This window comes from Numida meleagris, chromosome 5 (genome assembly GCF_002078875.1).
Source record: "Numida meleagris isolate 19003 breed g44 Domestic line chromosome 5, NumMel1.0, whole genome shotgun sequence".
NCBI lineage: Eukaryota > Metazoa > Chordata > Aves > Galliformes > Numididae > Numida > Numida meleagris.
The window spans coordinates 15,914,657-15,932,362 of NC_034413.1; the positions used below are offsets into that span (position 1 = coordinate 15,914,657).

At 39.3% G+C, this 17,706-nt stretch overlaps 1 protein-coding gene and 1 long non-coding RNA gene across 3 annotated transcripts in view; both read right to left on the reverse strand.

Moving 5' to 3' along the window:
- Positions 1,062-3,743, reverse strand: LOC110400631. The gene is made up of 3 exons (XR_002439975.1): positions 1,567-3,743; positions 1,402-1,462; positions 1,062-1,089 (listed from the first exon to the last, which is right to left on the reverse strand). It is a non-coding gene; the product is annotated as an uncharacterized LOC110400631 (long non-coding RNA).
- The window catches only part of PCGF5 (polycomb group ring finger 5), a 53,258-nt gene continuing 42,341 nt past the window's right edge, over positions 6,790-17,706 (reverse strand). For both annotated transcript variants that reach the window (XM_021400665.1, XM_021400666.1), the window contains one exon: positions 6,790-16,408. In XM_021400665.1, coding sequence (XP_021256340.1) covers positions 16,361-16,408 — 48 coding nt within the window. In that variant the 3' untranslated portion in view covers positions 6,790-16,360. The remainder of the gene's footprint in view (positions 16,409-17,706) is intronic.

Consider the following 17,706-nt stretch of genomic DNA (forward strand, 5'->3'; position numbering starts at 1 on the left):
AGAGCCAGCTACTAGAATGAGACTGGAGAATGTCCTCTACAACGGCTCACCATGAATGCGAAAGGTCAGTGGTGCCAAAGCTGCTGAAGAGATAGCAGCATTGGCTGCTCAGGTGGGCTGCCTGGATGTCTGAAAGCCAGGGATTAGTCTGGGAGATGTTTTATTTCCACTTTTGGAGCCTGAACAGCTTTACATGCCTTTATGCCTTTTTTTCTAGAAAAAGTAGGTGAAAGTAGGTAAGGGATAGAGCTGCGAGACCTTACATACCCAGAACAGCGGACACTTGAGAACCTAGAAATATTTTACACGTGGACAATTCTCCTACTGAAAAAAAATGCACTGAAGTTTAAAATTTGACAAGGTCAGTGCCAGCATTTTTAAATAGATTTTTCAGTTCAAAATCACAAAAAATTCCTGCGAGGGTCATTTTAGTTTGGCATCTCCAGGTCAGCATCTCTCCCCCTTTCTTAGCATGATTCTGTTCTTGCCCTGCTGGAGATAAACCGGAGGATTTGCATGCTATTTTCTCACTGACTCATTTTCCAAATACGGCCATTTAACACATATTATTTCTGCAGGCAGCCATCCCCTTCAGATCCTTCATAAAGAAAATTAATCAATCAATAAAGTTAATTTTTTCTCCCCCCACAGCAGCCACCCACCCCAGCAGATGCTCAGAAACAGACTAAAACAAAGCTGGAAACTCACTCGGATCCAAACATCTCTTGCCAAAGTTCTCCTGCAGTTAATGCTGAAATTGATACTTTATCTACAGAAGAGAACAATGCAGAGAGTGAGGCCGTGTTCTGCTTCCTTAATTCGCTAACTGAAAGATTAATAAGCAGCACTGATGAGCCCACTCTCGCTATGTTTACAGTCAGCCCACTTCTGCTCTAAATACCGTGGGACAGAGGAACTCATCTCACCACACTTCTCCCCACAGGAGGTCCCCATTGAAGGGGGAGCACACACTGATGTGGGGATGCTGAGGAGAAGCTGCAGCTGCATTGCTGCATCTTCTGGAGAAGTCAGCACCAATACGTCAAGAAAAGCTGTTAACTGAAGCAGGCATTCACTGAGACTGGAGGCCTAGGGAGAAGAGGAAAAACCCTCTGTTATGGAGTAAGGGACATCACGGACAAAACAAACCTCAGGGAATGAATGAAATGCAATATCTGCACAGAGCACTCCTGCTTGAAGGACGCAGAGCAGAGAACTGGGACCTCAGATGTGGTACCCTGGGGGTTCTCTCCCTCTCCCATGGGCAGGAACAGGCTTTCCCAGGGAGCAGGATTTGCCTGTGGAGGATGTGAGGATGCCCCTGGCTCTGCCGTTGTGCTAGCAGGGAAGGAGTAGCTGAGGACTACAACTTCACATTCAGACCCTCACAACTGTGCATACCTGTGACTGTTGATTTAGCAGCAATTTCTGTCCTTGCAGAGACAACTGGCACCAGGAGAGCCTGTTTCAAAGACATTAAGTGCTGTAAGTCGGAGCAGAGCTGTTGCTATGAAGAGAACAAAGACATTTTTTTGACAAGGAAAATTCTTCTGGAGAAGTCAGCACCTGGTTCGTCAGGAGATTCAACTTGAGAGAGTGGAAACAGGTAATGCAACACAGCTGGCTTCTCAGGTGGACCGGTGGTTTGCACAGCAAACAGAACAGGCACTGCTGCAGGTAAAATTATCTACTAAAACTCACGGCTACATACAACTATTGGTTTCTACCACTTGAACAGAATTTGATGACAAAAGATGGTGAGCAAATCCTTCTATAATTTAAGTATCTGTGATGTATTACATCTAAAGAGCTTAAAACATGGAAGTCCATCATGTTCCTGACAACAGCTCCTGAGCACGACTACCTGTTTTCATTCTGCTTACTGCTGGTTGGCAGAGCATCAGGGCAATTTACCAAGGATTTTCTATGTAACTGCCTAGCACAATTGCTAGCAAAAGAGCCCAGCGCCAACCGCATCACCTGTTGAAAATAACAGATCCTGGAGATTAAGGATGTGTTTAGAAATCTTTACCACATAAGAGAGCTGGAGGAGCTGAGTGCTGTTTGGTATGCCAGCTCACCTGGTGCTGGAGCTGCACTATTTAACTAATGCCAAGCCCCTAAAGGTCAGGGCTTTATGACAGACTGCACACAGATGAGGTTTCCAACCTTAGCATAACTCTTGGCAGCTGTCTCCTGCATTTAAGGCTAGTTTTTACCTTACCACTGTAAAGGCATTATTTACAGTTCAGAATCTTCTCTTTGTCACATCCGAACCCAAGAACAGCTGCTCTGCACTGATCATTAACAGCAGTAAGTTCTGCTCTAAAAGCTTAGTGCTCAAGTGTTGGCTTTGCACAGGAAAAAGGACAGATATTAATGAACATGGAAAACATCTCTAAAACCATCAATTAGTTGTTTTTAAAAAAACAAACAAAAAAAACCTCACCAAATCTCTTCTTCCCTTGGCTCCTACTTTGATGCACAATTCAGTGAGTAGTATTTTAAACCTCCTGTAGTTCCTCCTATTCCATAACATGTTTTCCAGTCACAGAACCCTCTTCCTTTGCTGCTGCTGCTGCGTTTGTAGCCTCCCCACGCTACTGAGGGGCTCTCGCTGCTGAGAAAGGATCTCCTCTTTCTGCCCCTCCAGTATTGCTTTTTTCTTGCTATTGGCTTTAGAAAAAAATAATGCCTGGGGCCTTCGGGAAAGTGTCAAAAAGTATTTTTTCTTTCAATGCAAAACAGAAGCTCTCCATATGCAGTCCTCCCTTGACAAAAGCACTGGGTGTGGGTGACAGCTCCACGTGCTTCTGGAGAGCCACAGAGGAGCTTCTCCTCCAGTTCCTTAGGACAGAATCCTGCTTTCTGTGTCCTGCTCTGGAGCTCTGGCCTTGCACACATGCACACTGCTCCACTGACAGCAGTCAGCTGTGTGCCGCTCCCCCTTCTCCCTCAGCATCACTTTGGATGTGGCACTGCTGGCTTGCGTGCCCATAGAAGTCAGGGGAAATATTCCTGCCTTCTCTGTGATTTTGTAGAAGCACAACTGGAGCATCCAAGTGCTGCTTGGAAGGGACCCATGATGCTTTGAGCATCCTTAATTCAACCTTCATGGGTCATCACTCAACCAAAGCTGGATTTCTCCTCCTTTTCTAAATATTACTGATGCATGAAGAGATACAGATTCAATTAAGCTTCAACTCCTCGAATTAGAAATGTGAATGTGCCTTGTAGTCTGCTGCATCAGAGGTGTTTGTACCTGTGGGCTTTCAGAGATATGTATAATTGATCCTTTACTGAAGTGGAAAAAACCACATTCGACTTAGAGAGTAAATGGAAACAACCATCAGCCTCTGTGGGACTACATTTAGATAAGTTCTCTTAGCAGCAGGCTGCAACCCAGTGTGCTTTTCTCTTGGGACACGGTATCTTTTCTTAGAAGTTATTATTAGTATGAAGCACTACCCAGTGCTTACTTTCTCACAGCAGTGTTGTATTTATATTCACAACTGCGCACTCCTTACAACATTGTTTTCCACAGCCACCATCCCTAAAGAAGTGGTTGCTTGTGGGCAGATAAAAGCAGAGCAGACATAGCAGCCCCACAGCAGGTGGCTTCTCCTTCCATCACCCCCCTTCCCACAGTGCTTCCCAATGAGCACTGCAGCTGGTTCACTGTCTGCCACTGGCAGCCTTTGGTTGAAAATAAGATTTTATCCTTCATAGTGTAAATTCCCTAAATAAGCTGTATCATTATTTATTGTTATATTAATAAAAATTTGCACAGCCCGTCACCTTGACCAAACTTCTATATCACCTCTATGAATAAATTGTCAAATTAGATGGGTAATGCTTTGAACAAGCACATTCATCCTCTCAAAGTATTAGCCAGAGAGCTCTTGAATAAAGCAGTTGTTCAAAAACTGAAGAACAAGGTACCTATCACTTACATGAAGCAGATTAGCAATGTTCTTCCATTTATTCATAAGGAACTCTTGAGGCACCTTTTCACCCAGGAGAAAGGTTCTGGCAACCGGCAGAATGTGGCAAGGGGGAGGTTGACTGTGGCATGTTACAGAACTCTCTTTGCCGGCACAGGTCCACGCCTTTTGGTTATCATTCTTTAGGAATTTTCATTAATAGACAACAGAAAACTGAGGAGAACACTTAAAGGAAGAGAAAGGGTCTCGATGAAATCCCAGAAACTGCTGCTTAGCAAGAGAATGCAGTCGACACCAGAGATAAAAAAGGGATACATAGCACAGGGCAGGTGCGATTCCTGGAGGCTGCTTACTTCCAAGGGGCACCCACTGGAAGTGCAGCTTCATTTTAGTTCAGTGGATTCAAACACATTCCAGAACACAGAGAAAACAAATGCTGTTCAGATAGACAACTCTGAATGCTGTAGCAAAGGTAATAGATGGAACTATTTAATATATGCGGTATGAAACCAAAGACGTAATCTACATACACTGCTAGAGTAGGGTTCACAATACTAATAAATCTGTCATCTTCAGCTTTGCTAGCACTGAACACCAGAACAAGTGTTATCTTTTGCAGTGCTCAAATTCTTTTCCACCGAGGCCGGTGACAGGCAAACTATTCACGTGAACCTGGTTTTCAAGCTACTGTGCTGAATTTTGTGACTCCTGTGGAATCAGGTAAACAGCCCCTTGTATCACAAGTAATTCATTTATTTATTAGAATGATTCTTGCATTATCCATCTCAGAAGAGACCATTAGATCAGCTTTCAAAGGCGTTTTCTTGCTGGGAATTCTTCATGAGCAATAGGGTAGTTTAAAAACTCAATATCAGAAACCAGCAAAGCATGGGAGCAACAGTGAGCTTCCCAGGATCACCTCGTAAGAGCTCCAGGAGTCTTGATGTTGGGTGCAGCACAAGGGCACGACGTTGAGCGTGAAGAGCACTCTATGTCTGGACCCCTTTTAGTACTTTAGAGAGAGGAGCATGAGAATAAAACATTTTAAACAGTAATCAGGACAAAAATCATGCAATTTTGGGAAAAACCTGAACAGAAAAGGCCAAGGAAGAACAGTGGCCAGCAGATGTACCGCAACACTAAACTGTGCAGGCTACAGCCAGGAGACTGGAAGTCTGCAGAGGCATCAGCACACGTTATGCATCTTCAATCAACAGAGGATGAAATGTACTCCAAGAAATTTACCTTGCCTCTGTAGCTGGTATAAAGCACAGCTTTCTTATCAATAGCTTTACTATTGTAATTATTTTCTGTGTCTGTAAAGGCAATTACTGCAGTTTTTTTGTGTACTGCAGAAAAGGAGAAAACCTCACCTATAAATAGAAAAGATGGACAGAGTGTTTTTGAGTATAAGAATGTTTTCTCTTCCTGTGTTAGCTTAATGGGACAGATGCCAATGCTTTTTTATGAATTATGAATGCAGCAGTCTTCTTTCCAAATGAAGATGTTGGAAGTCTGCCACTGGAATGAGGTGCTTGCATTATGTACTGCCAGCAAATTTCTGTTTCTTTAATGAAAACTAGATACTGAATCACTTCTCTCTTGAAAAACTTGCCTATAATGATGTCGCACAGCATATTCTCTTCTAAAATTAAACAACAGAATATCAAGATATAAGGCAATTTGAATCCCAGCTCTATTAACAGGGAAATTCCTGTGCTACAGCCTTGATGTAAATAGCTGTTTGCTCACCACCTACCTGCAGCTCCAGCTCCAGGAAGGACTTACGGAGTCCTCCTTCAATGAACCACATGCAGGACTGGTAACTGATCATACATTTGCTGCTAGTCCTACATTTTTTCTATCAGCCTCCTCTTCTTAGCTGCCTTAAACAAGGAAAATCTCTAACTTAATCATCAACTTTTTTTTTTTTTTTCTGGAAATCTTCTGGAGAAAAAAAGTTCTGGAGCAGAACTTTGCAGTTAAGAGCTATTCAACAAACATCTGTTTCATTAAGACCATAGAGGCATCATGCAAAGGTTTTTCTTGAGCGACCCGTCTCAAGAATGCTTCTAAGAAAAGGGAACTTACGAGTCTATGACTAACAGACAAAACTTACATAACGTATTTCAAAACTACAGAGGTCAAATACTCGACATGAAAAAGGTTCCAAGGAGAGCCAGTGAAGCTGCACTCCTGTTGCTGACACTCAGCAGCAAATACTGCCACACGACTGCTCTCGCACTGCTGACAAACCCAAACCAGCCATGGAAAGTGTGCTGCATTTAAGCATATGTAGGCATTGCGGCATACCATGTATACCTTCGCACTTGGAGTTCACAAGCAGCTGCTACCTTTTTTCTGCTGGCATCTGGAAGAATTTTACAAGAGGATGCCAAGTGCTCATTGTCTCAGGTCATTTTAACCAGCAACCCTTTCTATCATTTCCTAATCTGAAACACATCTCAGATCTCAAGGGGTGGTAGTACAGGTTTCACAGCAGCATCTCAGATAAAAAAAATACGACTTCTCCTGAATAACATCTCCTCCTTTGTTTTTCTTCTCAGTAACTCAGTGTGTGTATTTTACAGATGGGAGCATCAATTCAGTCACCATTTGTGTTCGGCAGGCTTTGTGCCCACTAAGATTAATGGTAACTCTCTCTATGACATTAATGTCAACAAAATTAGGCCGTGTAACTGCATTCTGGTTTTTTTTTCTATGAGGTGAAATGTTTCTGTGTTCCATTTTCTGCTCTGCACATCTGTGAGTTGATAGCACACTTCCATGATGAAGATATAAAGCCAGCAAAAGTTTTAATTGATTATTACAAATTAGAGAAAAGTCAGATAAAACCAGATATTTTTTATTGCACAAAATAAATTATATAGAAACAATGCAACGAAACAACTCTTATTGTAGGCTGCACAACAGATGTCACAACATGAATATATTTATTGCTTTGAGAAAGGAGCAATTCAGTGCTAGTAAGCAGATTAGTTATACTTCTTGCTCATCTAGATTTTTCATAAAATTAATCCAGCTGGGCTAGAGGCATCTTGCAGCACATGCACCATACCAAACTGTAATTTGTTATCAGCAGTGACAAGGGTGCTGTGAACATTCTTGACATTAGCACGAAGCACTCAATCTAACATCACTGGAACTGAACCTTATCGGTAGGTATATCATTAGAAATATTATAGATCAAATATGTTTAATACACAAGATTCCAAAAGGTCCATTTACACAGTCTGCACAAGCTACCGCTCTGAAATAAACCTTGTTAACACACGTGGAGATGCATCTTCAAACAGGCACACGTCACTCTGCACCAAGAGGCAGAACCGTGGCACGTAACCAAGATGGAACTTAGCGCCGGCGCTCCCTTTACCACACTGTAAAACTGCTCACTACTGCTAGCTCAGTTAGAGCCTTCTCTTTCCTTTCTCCATGGCCACCATTCAGTTTCTGATGATTTTAGTGCAGATGCAAAGAATATTCATTTGGTGAATTAAATATCACTGGGTGAACTTTACAGCGCTCTAAAATCCTTTGGACCAACCTATTTAGCTCTTTAAGAGACAAAGATTGCAACACTTGTATTGCATTCATAGCTCGCGTGGATTTAAGATTTTAAATGCTACTTTGTGGAACCTGAGATGTTAACTCCCAGTGAATTCATATATAAATTCATAACGATAAAACACACAATATTCAAATGGCAAAACACCTTAGAAGCTGATCACTGACAGGTCTTCGTGAAGCATGCATGTTAATGAGATGGTGGCATGACCAATGTTTGTTGTCTGAATGAAATTCTCTGCTTATTTCACAATTCTGCAAGTATTTACTCAACTGAGTTTATAACACTGAATCTACTGCTAGCGTAGACTATCAGATCTACAATATTAGACGCTGAACAAGGCACCAATGAAAGGAAACTCAGCGAGGAAGTGGGACCTCTGGGCCATTTCAAGTCTTAGCTACAATGATGGGTAAACAAAGTAACTCCACTGACGATTTCCACCACTGGGAAGACCCTGGAGAATCCCACTAAAATTAAACAGATGTGGACTCTGCTCAAATAGCAAACCAATATGCTCATTGCTCTCTACTAGTACTTTAATAAAATTCCTTGGTTTACCTTTTGTTTTTTCTAAACTATGTAAATCTCCTGTGTAGAGTCAAAATAGATTAAATCCACTATACAGAATTAAAACAGGTAAGGATAAAGTTTTGATGATCCTTACAATGTTACAAGAAATTCATTATTCTGAATTTTTAAAAAGTACTATTTGTGCAAGTGCTCAGAAACGTTATGACGCAATCATATTCCATGCATGCACCTGGCCGTAGTTTCCTTCAGAGGAAAGTTACTAAACTTGACTAATTGGGTATGTTTTATTGTCTGGGGGAACTGTACTTTAAATACCATCTGTAAATATATTTACATTTACATATACATCTTTATAGGTTTGAAAAAATGCTAATGAATAACCAAATATGCCCTAAAAACATCCATTAAAACAGAAACACCATAAAAATTGTTAGCATTTTTATAATCATTATAAGTAGTAATGATATATGGCAGGATGAAGCTAATATCAAAGATGAAGAACAGCACCACCAACCTATGTTTTGCATTCGGGTTTCTGATCGGACAGAATCTGTAATGGCACAGTCAGACACACTTCATTCCATTAAGGTAAGAAATGCATTTAGCCCAGCTGTACTAACTATACAGCTTCACACAGAATAAACATTCCATAAATCAACAGAAAATGCATCTGAGCACAAAAAATAAAACATATATAAGTGATCTCTAAGCAGCATTTTGTATTTTTTTTTCAAAACGTTAACATAGATAGATATTGGACTGATTAAATATCTACAAGTGCTTTTCCTTTACAAAAATACATATATATTTTTAATAGTAGGATAGACTGTCATTAACAATGACCTGTGTTTTTTCACTTCAATTTGAATGATTTATAAGCTAAGTTTTACAACCACAAAAAGGTTTATTTGTAATATGATGTTACCACTTTTGACAAAAAGCTTAAAACATTTTATATTTTAAAACAAATCAGCAACATAACATCACAATATGTTCTATGAGCTCCTAAGTACTGTGAGGGCTGTAACATTAAAAACTGATAGCTACTGATCAAATGCAAGGAAGCATAAGAACACCGTTACTGCTCACCATAGGCTCCTTTCTTATCATAACTTGGATCACAGCTTATATAAGGACACTTAGGCCCCCATCCCAAAAAAATTCCATTGAGACCAACTCTATTCAGCAGCCTGGAACATCCAACCATTCCGGCTCTGCATTAATTAAAAAAAAAAAAAAGAAGAAAAAAAAGCTTTTTCCTCTCAATATTTAAGTCTGCAGTAAGGGGAAAAGAATGAGACGTTGCTTCATGCTCACTCTAATAAGTTTCTATTTGAGAAAAAGTGACCGTCAGTAAGTATTTCCATCAAAATATTTCAGAGGCAGCTAAATAATTAAATCACCCTGTTACTTTCCAGTTTAGCTAATCACTATCCTGGAAAAGAAAATTAAGGTATTTAGATTTCTTTATTCTATTTTGCTCTGCACAAATAAAATAACTGAATTCTTGCTAACCAAAGGTCTCACGCTGAGTCCAGCAATGCCGTTTGCTAAAAAAATATGTATAAAAATCTGAAGAACCACCTTAGTATCTTCTCATTACCCTCTGAGTCTGTCCTTCCCACCCTCCAAAATATCACTGAACTACAACTAGAAAACCCCAAAGTAGCCTGGTGAATATTTTGTGCTTCGGAAGGTTCAGAGGACCGACAGCACGCCAAAGTATTTTGTTAGCTCACAGGCCAGGTATAGCTGACACATCAGTAATGCAAGCCTTTGCACTCCTCTTTTTCAACATTAGCTATACCCATAGAGCGGCTCTCAGTGCATCAACTTAACCTGTACACTAGTCCTGCTTGTACTGCCTGCTTTCTTTTGGGAGTGCTGGGCGTGAGACAGCCCCAGCATGGGAGCTCAGCTCTGCCAGCTCCAGGGACAACCCTTGCCACTGCCCTGCAGGAACATGGCACTGTCTCATTCCCTCCAGTTTCTGGGTGGCTTACCTTTGGTGTTAAGTAAGGCCCTTGAAACTACTAGGCAATCAGATTACCCATAAAAATAGTTTGTTTCTCTTTTAATTTTTTTTAAATGAACAAACTAAGTAACTGACAGCAAAGAATAATTTTAAATCAATCAGTACGTTATATTCTCAGTAAGAAGGGAGCACGTTTCATTTTACCGCATCAAAATTCATGAGACAACAGCAAGAACGTCTATTTACTCAATATGCTATAATACAAAACACAATTTTAGGAGTAGAATACCATCAGAAAATATGTGCCTTGCACTTTGATAATAAACATCTTTATTACAACTTCATTTGTAACACGAACCTCAGCATGTTAACTAGCAGCACAAATGCGTTACTGTTGCAGCAATTTTATCATACAGCAACTGCCTTCCACTCACTCTTATGAAAAATGCACAGTAACTGCTTCTGTCCATCTCACCCCATTAACTGTCACATTAGTAACCCTGTCCGAAGTATTTGCTAAAAATACATGTAAAACTTACTTCAAAGAAAAATACGCCTAATGGTTCAGATAAACATGCAAATTCCAATCAGTGCCTCTCTTTGGTTAAAATTAATGCAACTACAGAAGAATACACTTACAGATGTATTTCATTCTAGAACGCCTCCTCCTTCCTGAGCCTACAGAAGGAGGTTCTGGTTCCCTACAAGTACAACAGGTAGCCAGGACCCTTCCACCAGCCTACAGAGCTCTTCCATTCCACTGCCACACCCCACCACTGCACAGATCTACATCTCTTACATGAGAATGAAACAACATCCTTACACATCTGCATTAGCAAGCTACCTGAATTCAGGAGATTTATGGCACATACCTGGGGTGGAAGGATTCCCATTAGAAATCCCTTAAACTGCCTATTCTGGAATCTGCTGTTTTTACCTGATCTACAGACAGCATAGTAGTGGAAAAAACAAAAACAAAAACCAACAGGTAGATCTGCTCATGAGGAAAAATGACTACCATTATAAGATAATCATCTGGGGGAACACTCCTACGAAAGGATGCTTCAACTGAGGTCTGAAGACCAGATTTCCCATATGTCATACAAGTGGTGGTAAGAGAGCAGGTGGAAGCTTTTCACATTTCCTTTAGCATGGATCAAACCCCGTATCTTGGAATCCATACTGGAACATGCTCCAGTAGATGGCAATCCTTCCTCAAACAGGTGTCTCTAGCTGAACAGCTTGGGGAAGCATTACCTTGTTCAAACTGGCTACAAAGGATTCAAAACTGTGAAAACCTCACCGAAATCCAGCAGAGACTAACTTAATCCCAAAAGAAAACATGAATTTCTTTGGTATTAAGCACTAGCTTTCTAATGTCATGGTGGCACCTGATTCTACCTTGGTCTAAGACAATGCAGTAGAGTTCCAGAGGGTCACCTACTGTTTCTCAGAGCTAGGAAATGGATGCTCTGAGGCTTTTTGGGACCTGATTAAAGCGTGCCCGTGAAGTTTCTATCCTAACAATTAGCATTTTGGTATCTGTACAGCAAAAGGAGGTCTCTGTCACATAGTCTAGGATTGCTTTGCTTTGCTTTCCTCCGCAAACTCTTTTAAAAGAAAGTCCCAGGTTTTTATGAGAATCTCCATCCTGTTCAGTCTTACCTATTAAATGATTCTTACACGGGAAGACCAGAAGACTTGCAGGATGTAACTGTGGAAGGACATTCCACATGTTCTTCCACATTAGTAGGGGCTGTACCTACGTGAATGTCCCTCTGCAAGGGCAGATGAATTATCACATTATTCCTCTTTAACAATTCACTTCCTTGAACATATTTAATTCTTATCTCTTCAAAGCAAATACAGATGAGTATGATTATTCTATGTACTTGACTGGTAATTTATGTAGCCCCTCAGCCTGTTTGTTTTGCTATGTAAGACTGGTTTTGAACAATTACCTGTTCTGCAGAATTTCTATCAGACATAGTACCTGGCAGAGCTGGAGGCTATTCCTTCTCTTGCAAAGGAAAGGAACAACACAATTCAGCGACTGGTTCAGTGAAAGGACTACAAACACTGGCACATTTTGTTATTTCAGAAAGCAGCAGAGAAAGAAAAATTCTTCTCTAACAAAGTCATGCTTAACAATTGCACACAGAAGGGAAGAGATGGAAACTCTGGACCACCGCTTTGTCCACAGTGGAGAAGAGTCTAGCTTATGCCTAAAGGGAATGTGATCAATCTCTTTCCTCCTATAGATACACTGGAACTGCTTTTGATAACTGCAGAAGAGAAAAGTAGAGTCAGATCTTTGGAGCCTAGGAGAAAAAAAAGATTCAGAATTCAAGGTCACCTCATAGAGAAAATGAAATAATTTCAATATGAAAGTATTCTTTTCACATAGTTTCTACTGAGATAGACAATTTGTAATTGAGAAAAAAAACACATTTATTTTTCTGCTTGTTTCACGTGAAAGAAGGCTTCTCAATACAGAATGATCATGAAATATTCTTGCAGAAAATATTAAGACCATTGATAAGATACAGAAGCAAATATTACCCTGCCAAATACAAATAATGGGTTTAAAAGATATTCTGTATTAATCATCAGGCACTTTATATAATATTTTCAGTAAAGTCAAAATAATACTTTTAAGAACTTCTTTTGCATAATAGCTGCAAGCTAGCTGAGTATGCACAATATACTATCATGCTGCATACTGCTAGGACCCAAATTCCAGAAGCACTCGTGAGCAGTAACTACTGAAGTGACGAGTCACTTTAGAATATTATAGCAATCTTATTTGGCATTTCATCCAAATAACAATGTCTTTTATAGCACTAGGCTCTCAGCTATGCGCAGCGTAGTAATGCACAATGGAAGATCCATTTCTTGATTATCGAATTCCCTACTGTTTGAGATTTTATAGGACCTCACCTGTAAATTCCAGCTTACAGTTTGGTGCTGGACAAATGCAGCATACAGCAATGCCCACCGAAAAGCTGCTTAAAACTTTCATTACCCCAGAGTGAAAAGCAGATAATTTTTTTCCACTTTCAGAGAAAAAAAAAAGCACCAAATGTGCTAAATGAGAGATAGCAAGGTTAGGCAGTAGTGTGGATTTTTTTTTTTTTTTAGGTCTTATTCCTCTGCAGCTATGTTCTGGCAGTATGGAAAAGTCACAGAACAAACAGTTGCAGCAACACTTCTTTACAAACATGCAGAGATGAGACTTTGTCATGGAAATGTTCAGCAAGTGTGACTGTATGCAGTAATCTGCTCAGTGACTGAATATGTTGTAGTTTTAATGGAACGCTTAGTACTCATTCCACTTACTCCATCTTTGGCACACAGGAATCAGTACGTGCATTCTTGAAGACCTATGCTGTTCAGATATCTTTAATTGGCACAAAGGAATCAGATATGCCTATATGTAGATCCATGGCACATACATACTATATAGAAGAGACATTTCCTGTAAGAAAGGCAATGCCTGCATTATACAAGCTGCCCAGTTAAGATACGTATTTCACTGGTACTTTGCTGCTACAAAATCTATTGAACTAGAAAAGCACTCAGGAGCTTTGCCATCAAATCAGAAATGCATTAATTGTAGGTAGTTGTCTAGATTATACAAGTTTAGAAGCGTTTTAAGGGCATAATTCTCAGCTGGGAACATTGAATCATGTATGTCTGTAATTTCCATGATGATTTGCCTTCTGTAACCTAGCTTGAAGTTTCATCAAGAAAATACCATGAATTACCAGAATCAATTCTGATCAAGACAAACTCATGGTTCTCTGAACTGTGACGACATAAAGTCATCAGACAGTCACATTTTCCATTGGGATGTCATTTAAAAGCCACTACTAGTAGTCTAATTTCAAGGGTCCCGTTAGCTGGATGTAAACTTCCATTTAAGGTAACTAAAAAATGGAATAAAATTAATACGTTTTTTTTTTTCCTCACCAAATCTGTTCAAATTTGCCAAACCAGCAAGAGTTGAGAAAAAAGGGTCCCCTGAATCAAGCAGAAATTATGCTTAAGAGTCCTACTGCTAGTTTTGTGATAGAACGAAACAGGCATTTTATGTTAAGTGAATCTACAGTGAAGATTCTGGTATAAAATCACATGAAATATATAAAAATTGTAAGGTGTCATTTGCATGTGCATGTCAATATTTACAAATAATACCTATTTCTACCATATAAAACAATTGTATATAACAAAGATAGCGATGACTTGCACTTAGAATGAATGCTTTGATCTGACAAGCTGCTCCACGTACACGGATGAGCAGGGCCATCCCAGCACGGAGCGTGTGGCTGTTCCTGTGAAGCAGCACATCACAGCTCAGGTGGGCAAAAAGATGACCGCTTCCTGCAGCCCGCAGGTGCACCTGTTCCCATTGCAGCGTGGGCAAAAGAGTGCCTACACCAGTCGGCACGTTACGCCTGCAGAAAGGAGCAGCAGCTTCCTTAACACCTTGCTTCCCCAGGTTCACTGGCATCTGCACAATATGTGCAACCTTGACCTGCAATGGCAGGTTTCCTAAACAGACTGCTACTGAAGCATTGCTATTTTGGCATGTCGTATGGGCTTCGGAGTGCAGTGGCAGGACTTAACCCAACGATATATGGATTCTTCAAGTCATCAATGTTACAACTCCTGCAAGCATTAAAGGGGCCAGATTTAATCCACAACATGCGCGTTTCTCCTACAGAAACATCATAATGTACGTGAATACACATTTACAAAGAAGTTACAGCCTTGTTTCCACCTTCTATACTTGATCCCATGGTAGTCAAGATGGAATTTTAACTTTGTCCTATCCAAGTATGATTAGAGTAGTTTCTAAAAAGCTAATTTGGTTCCTTTTCTGTTGTATGCGGAAGGCTTAAGGACATAAATAGCTATCTAGAATGCTAGCAGGTGTGCACTAAAAAGGAATTCTATAAAGGTACTGAACTACAGTTATCTCCACAGATTTTGAAGTAAAAAACTCATTTGACTTATAAGCAGAGCAAGACAACGGAAGACTACAGAAAACATGCGTATTACTATGCTCCCTGCAACATTACCAGAAACCTCAATAAACATTCTATACCAGAACCATTACACTTGCAGTACCTAAGGCAACAATCACTCTTTTATCCAGCACTATCAGGTCTCAGGAAAAAACAACGACCCGAAGAGTTATTTTGGTCAGACTGCTTATCTTCAGTATTGCATTGCCTCTAATTTTACGGAAATAATTATATGATGAGACTTTAAGTTAAAGTTAAAGTTAAAACTTTAAGTTAAAGATTTCTACAATGAATTCCGTGCTCCAGATACTCTCAAGAGAGATAGACAGCATAACTAAAGCTGTAAGTTATTTTTTTTCTTAAGCTTATTATAAACCTTTACCCAATCTTAAAAGGAAGCACTTACCACAAAATGCAGTAACTACGTGTAGATTCTGCCTTGACTGTAACCTTACAATGAAACTCATCTCATAGACAGATTATTTTAACTTCATTTCTATAAAGGTTTTATTAGAAGAAACGTTATCTGACTAGAAGGCATTTTCCAAAAAAAATCTGTATCTCAAATTCCAACCTTTAGGGTAGCCATAAAAAAAGTGCAATCACGAAGGCTGCATTGCTTTCAAGCAATATTGGTAGAATCTACTGAGACAATTTAAAATTCCTTTTTCGAATTATCACAATCTACACTCTAGTTAAGGGTACACTGCAAAAGGACCATTGCACACTCATGAGTGAGCTATACCTGGACCCATGAGAAGCTTATCAAGAAAAAGGTTGTGGCCCAACCACCACTTCTCTAAATATATTTTCTATACAAAATATTTTCAAGGTATGATCCTTAGCTATTTGTACAGTACTCTATGATTTAAACAACAATATTCAGTAAAATAGTAAGCGTGTGAAACTGCAACACCACATGGAATGAGCACTCTGCCATTTTGCTAGTGTGATCAATATGAGGACCAGAAAAGTTTTCTAACACGCAAGCAAAAATATTCCAGAGTTTTTGAGTCTTGACTGTACACTTCATGATTTTGGCTATGACTTGCAGCACACTTGTAAAATTCACAAATATCTTATGCACATTTCAGTAGCAGAATGGCACTTGGCTTGCTCCAATAGAAACAACAAAGATGCAATTGACAATTTTAAGAAAGACAATGTCCTTATTTGCATGCTGAAAATCTGGTTGTGTCCCCCTAATCCAGGCACATCCATTCATTGTGCAATCTGTCGATGGGTAAACAAATAGTGCAGGATTCATCACAATGGGATTTGGCCCTTTGGTCTAACCGAAGTCAATTCTAGGTCGATACTGAAGTACCATAGGGTAAGACTAAAAATAAAAGCAAGAGAAAAACAACAACAAAGACAAGAATAACATGAAGATATGATTCATTAAAAATACAAAATAAATGTGAATAAAGTTTACCTTAAGAGCAGTAAGAGCTTATTCCTAAGACACATATATAGAACTATTTAATATATAAATAAAATGATTGCAATATGCATTTCAACAATTCCATAGATGTAATTCAAAGCTGTATCTTATTTCTAAATCAGCTATAATTATTTGTTAGGAACACAAAATTCTTATATCTGACTTTTATGTATTTAGTGACTTTTATGTTTTATGACATACATGTTGGAATATTTGAACAACTTTTGTTTGTGCTGTCATGACTGAGAATAAGCAATTTTAAAATTTGTACTATGTAAAATAAGGTCCATTTACAGATGATGCACATAGTTCGATTTTTAAATATACAGAGATTCCCATAGATATGGAGTAGTGAGCACTAGTCAAATGGGAGCTAGGTTCCTTTGGTATTAAATAATAAATAAAGGATCAGATAAAATTGCTGTCAATTGACATACTGAAAAATGAAGCTAACTTTTCCCCTCCCTGAGATCTAAACTCCTCAACTTTGTAATTAGTGATACATATTCAGTAGTTATTATTGGGAAAAAAAAAGGGGGGGGGGAAATAATCTACTGGGATCCCTGAATTGGCCAAAGCTGTTGTGGTATGGGAGGTAACAAAGGGTTTCCAGAAAGTGCTGCGGAATATCTGGGCACCTGTTTCAGGAAATTCTGTTAACATCTTGTTTTTATCAGTCTTTCAGCATTTTACTGAAGATGTTTTCCTCTTACCTTATTAATCTGTTTTGACAGCAAATAAAACAGGCTAATCTTACTGATTCAGAAATTGTATGGGCCTTTGCCACAGGGCATATCTAATTAAAGTCTTGATTTTTCCCAATTTGGGGAAAAAAAAAAAAAAGGCACCCTTCAAATCCAAGACAGATGAACTTCAGGTACCAAGAAAGAAAGATATCACTGCAGAGACCTTCACAGCTTAACAAATTTTTTGTGCCATGGTAGAAACAATCAGCAGAACTAAATGTGATCATAGTTGCTGGTGATTTACAAACTGGAGAGCAGAGAAATCCAAACATAAAAACAGAGGTATTCAACACCAGCAAGAGCATTCAGGAAGAGAAGTTACGGAGCACCACGCATAGTCTGCATGAGAAATTAACAAATGTATCTGTAGACCAAATGACTTAGTCTCTGATTTTTTCCACACAGGATATGACTATATTATTTAAATGCTATTTCACTTGTTGTTCA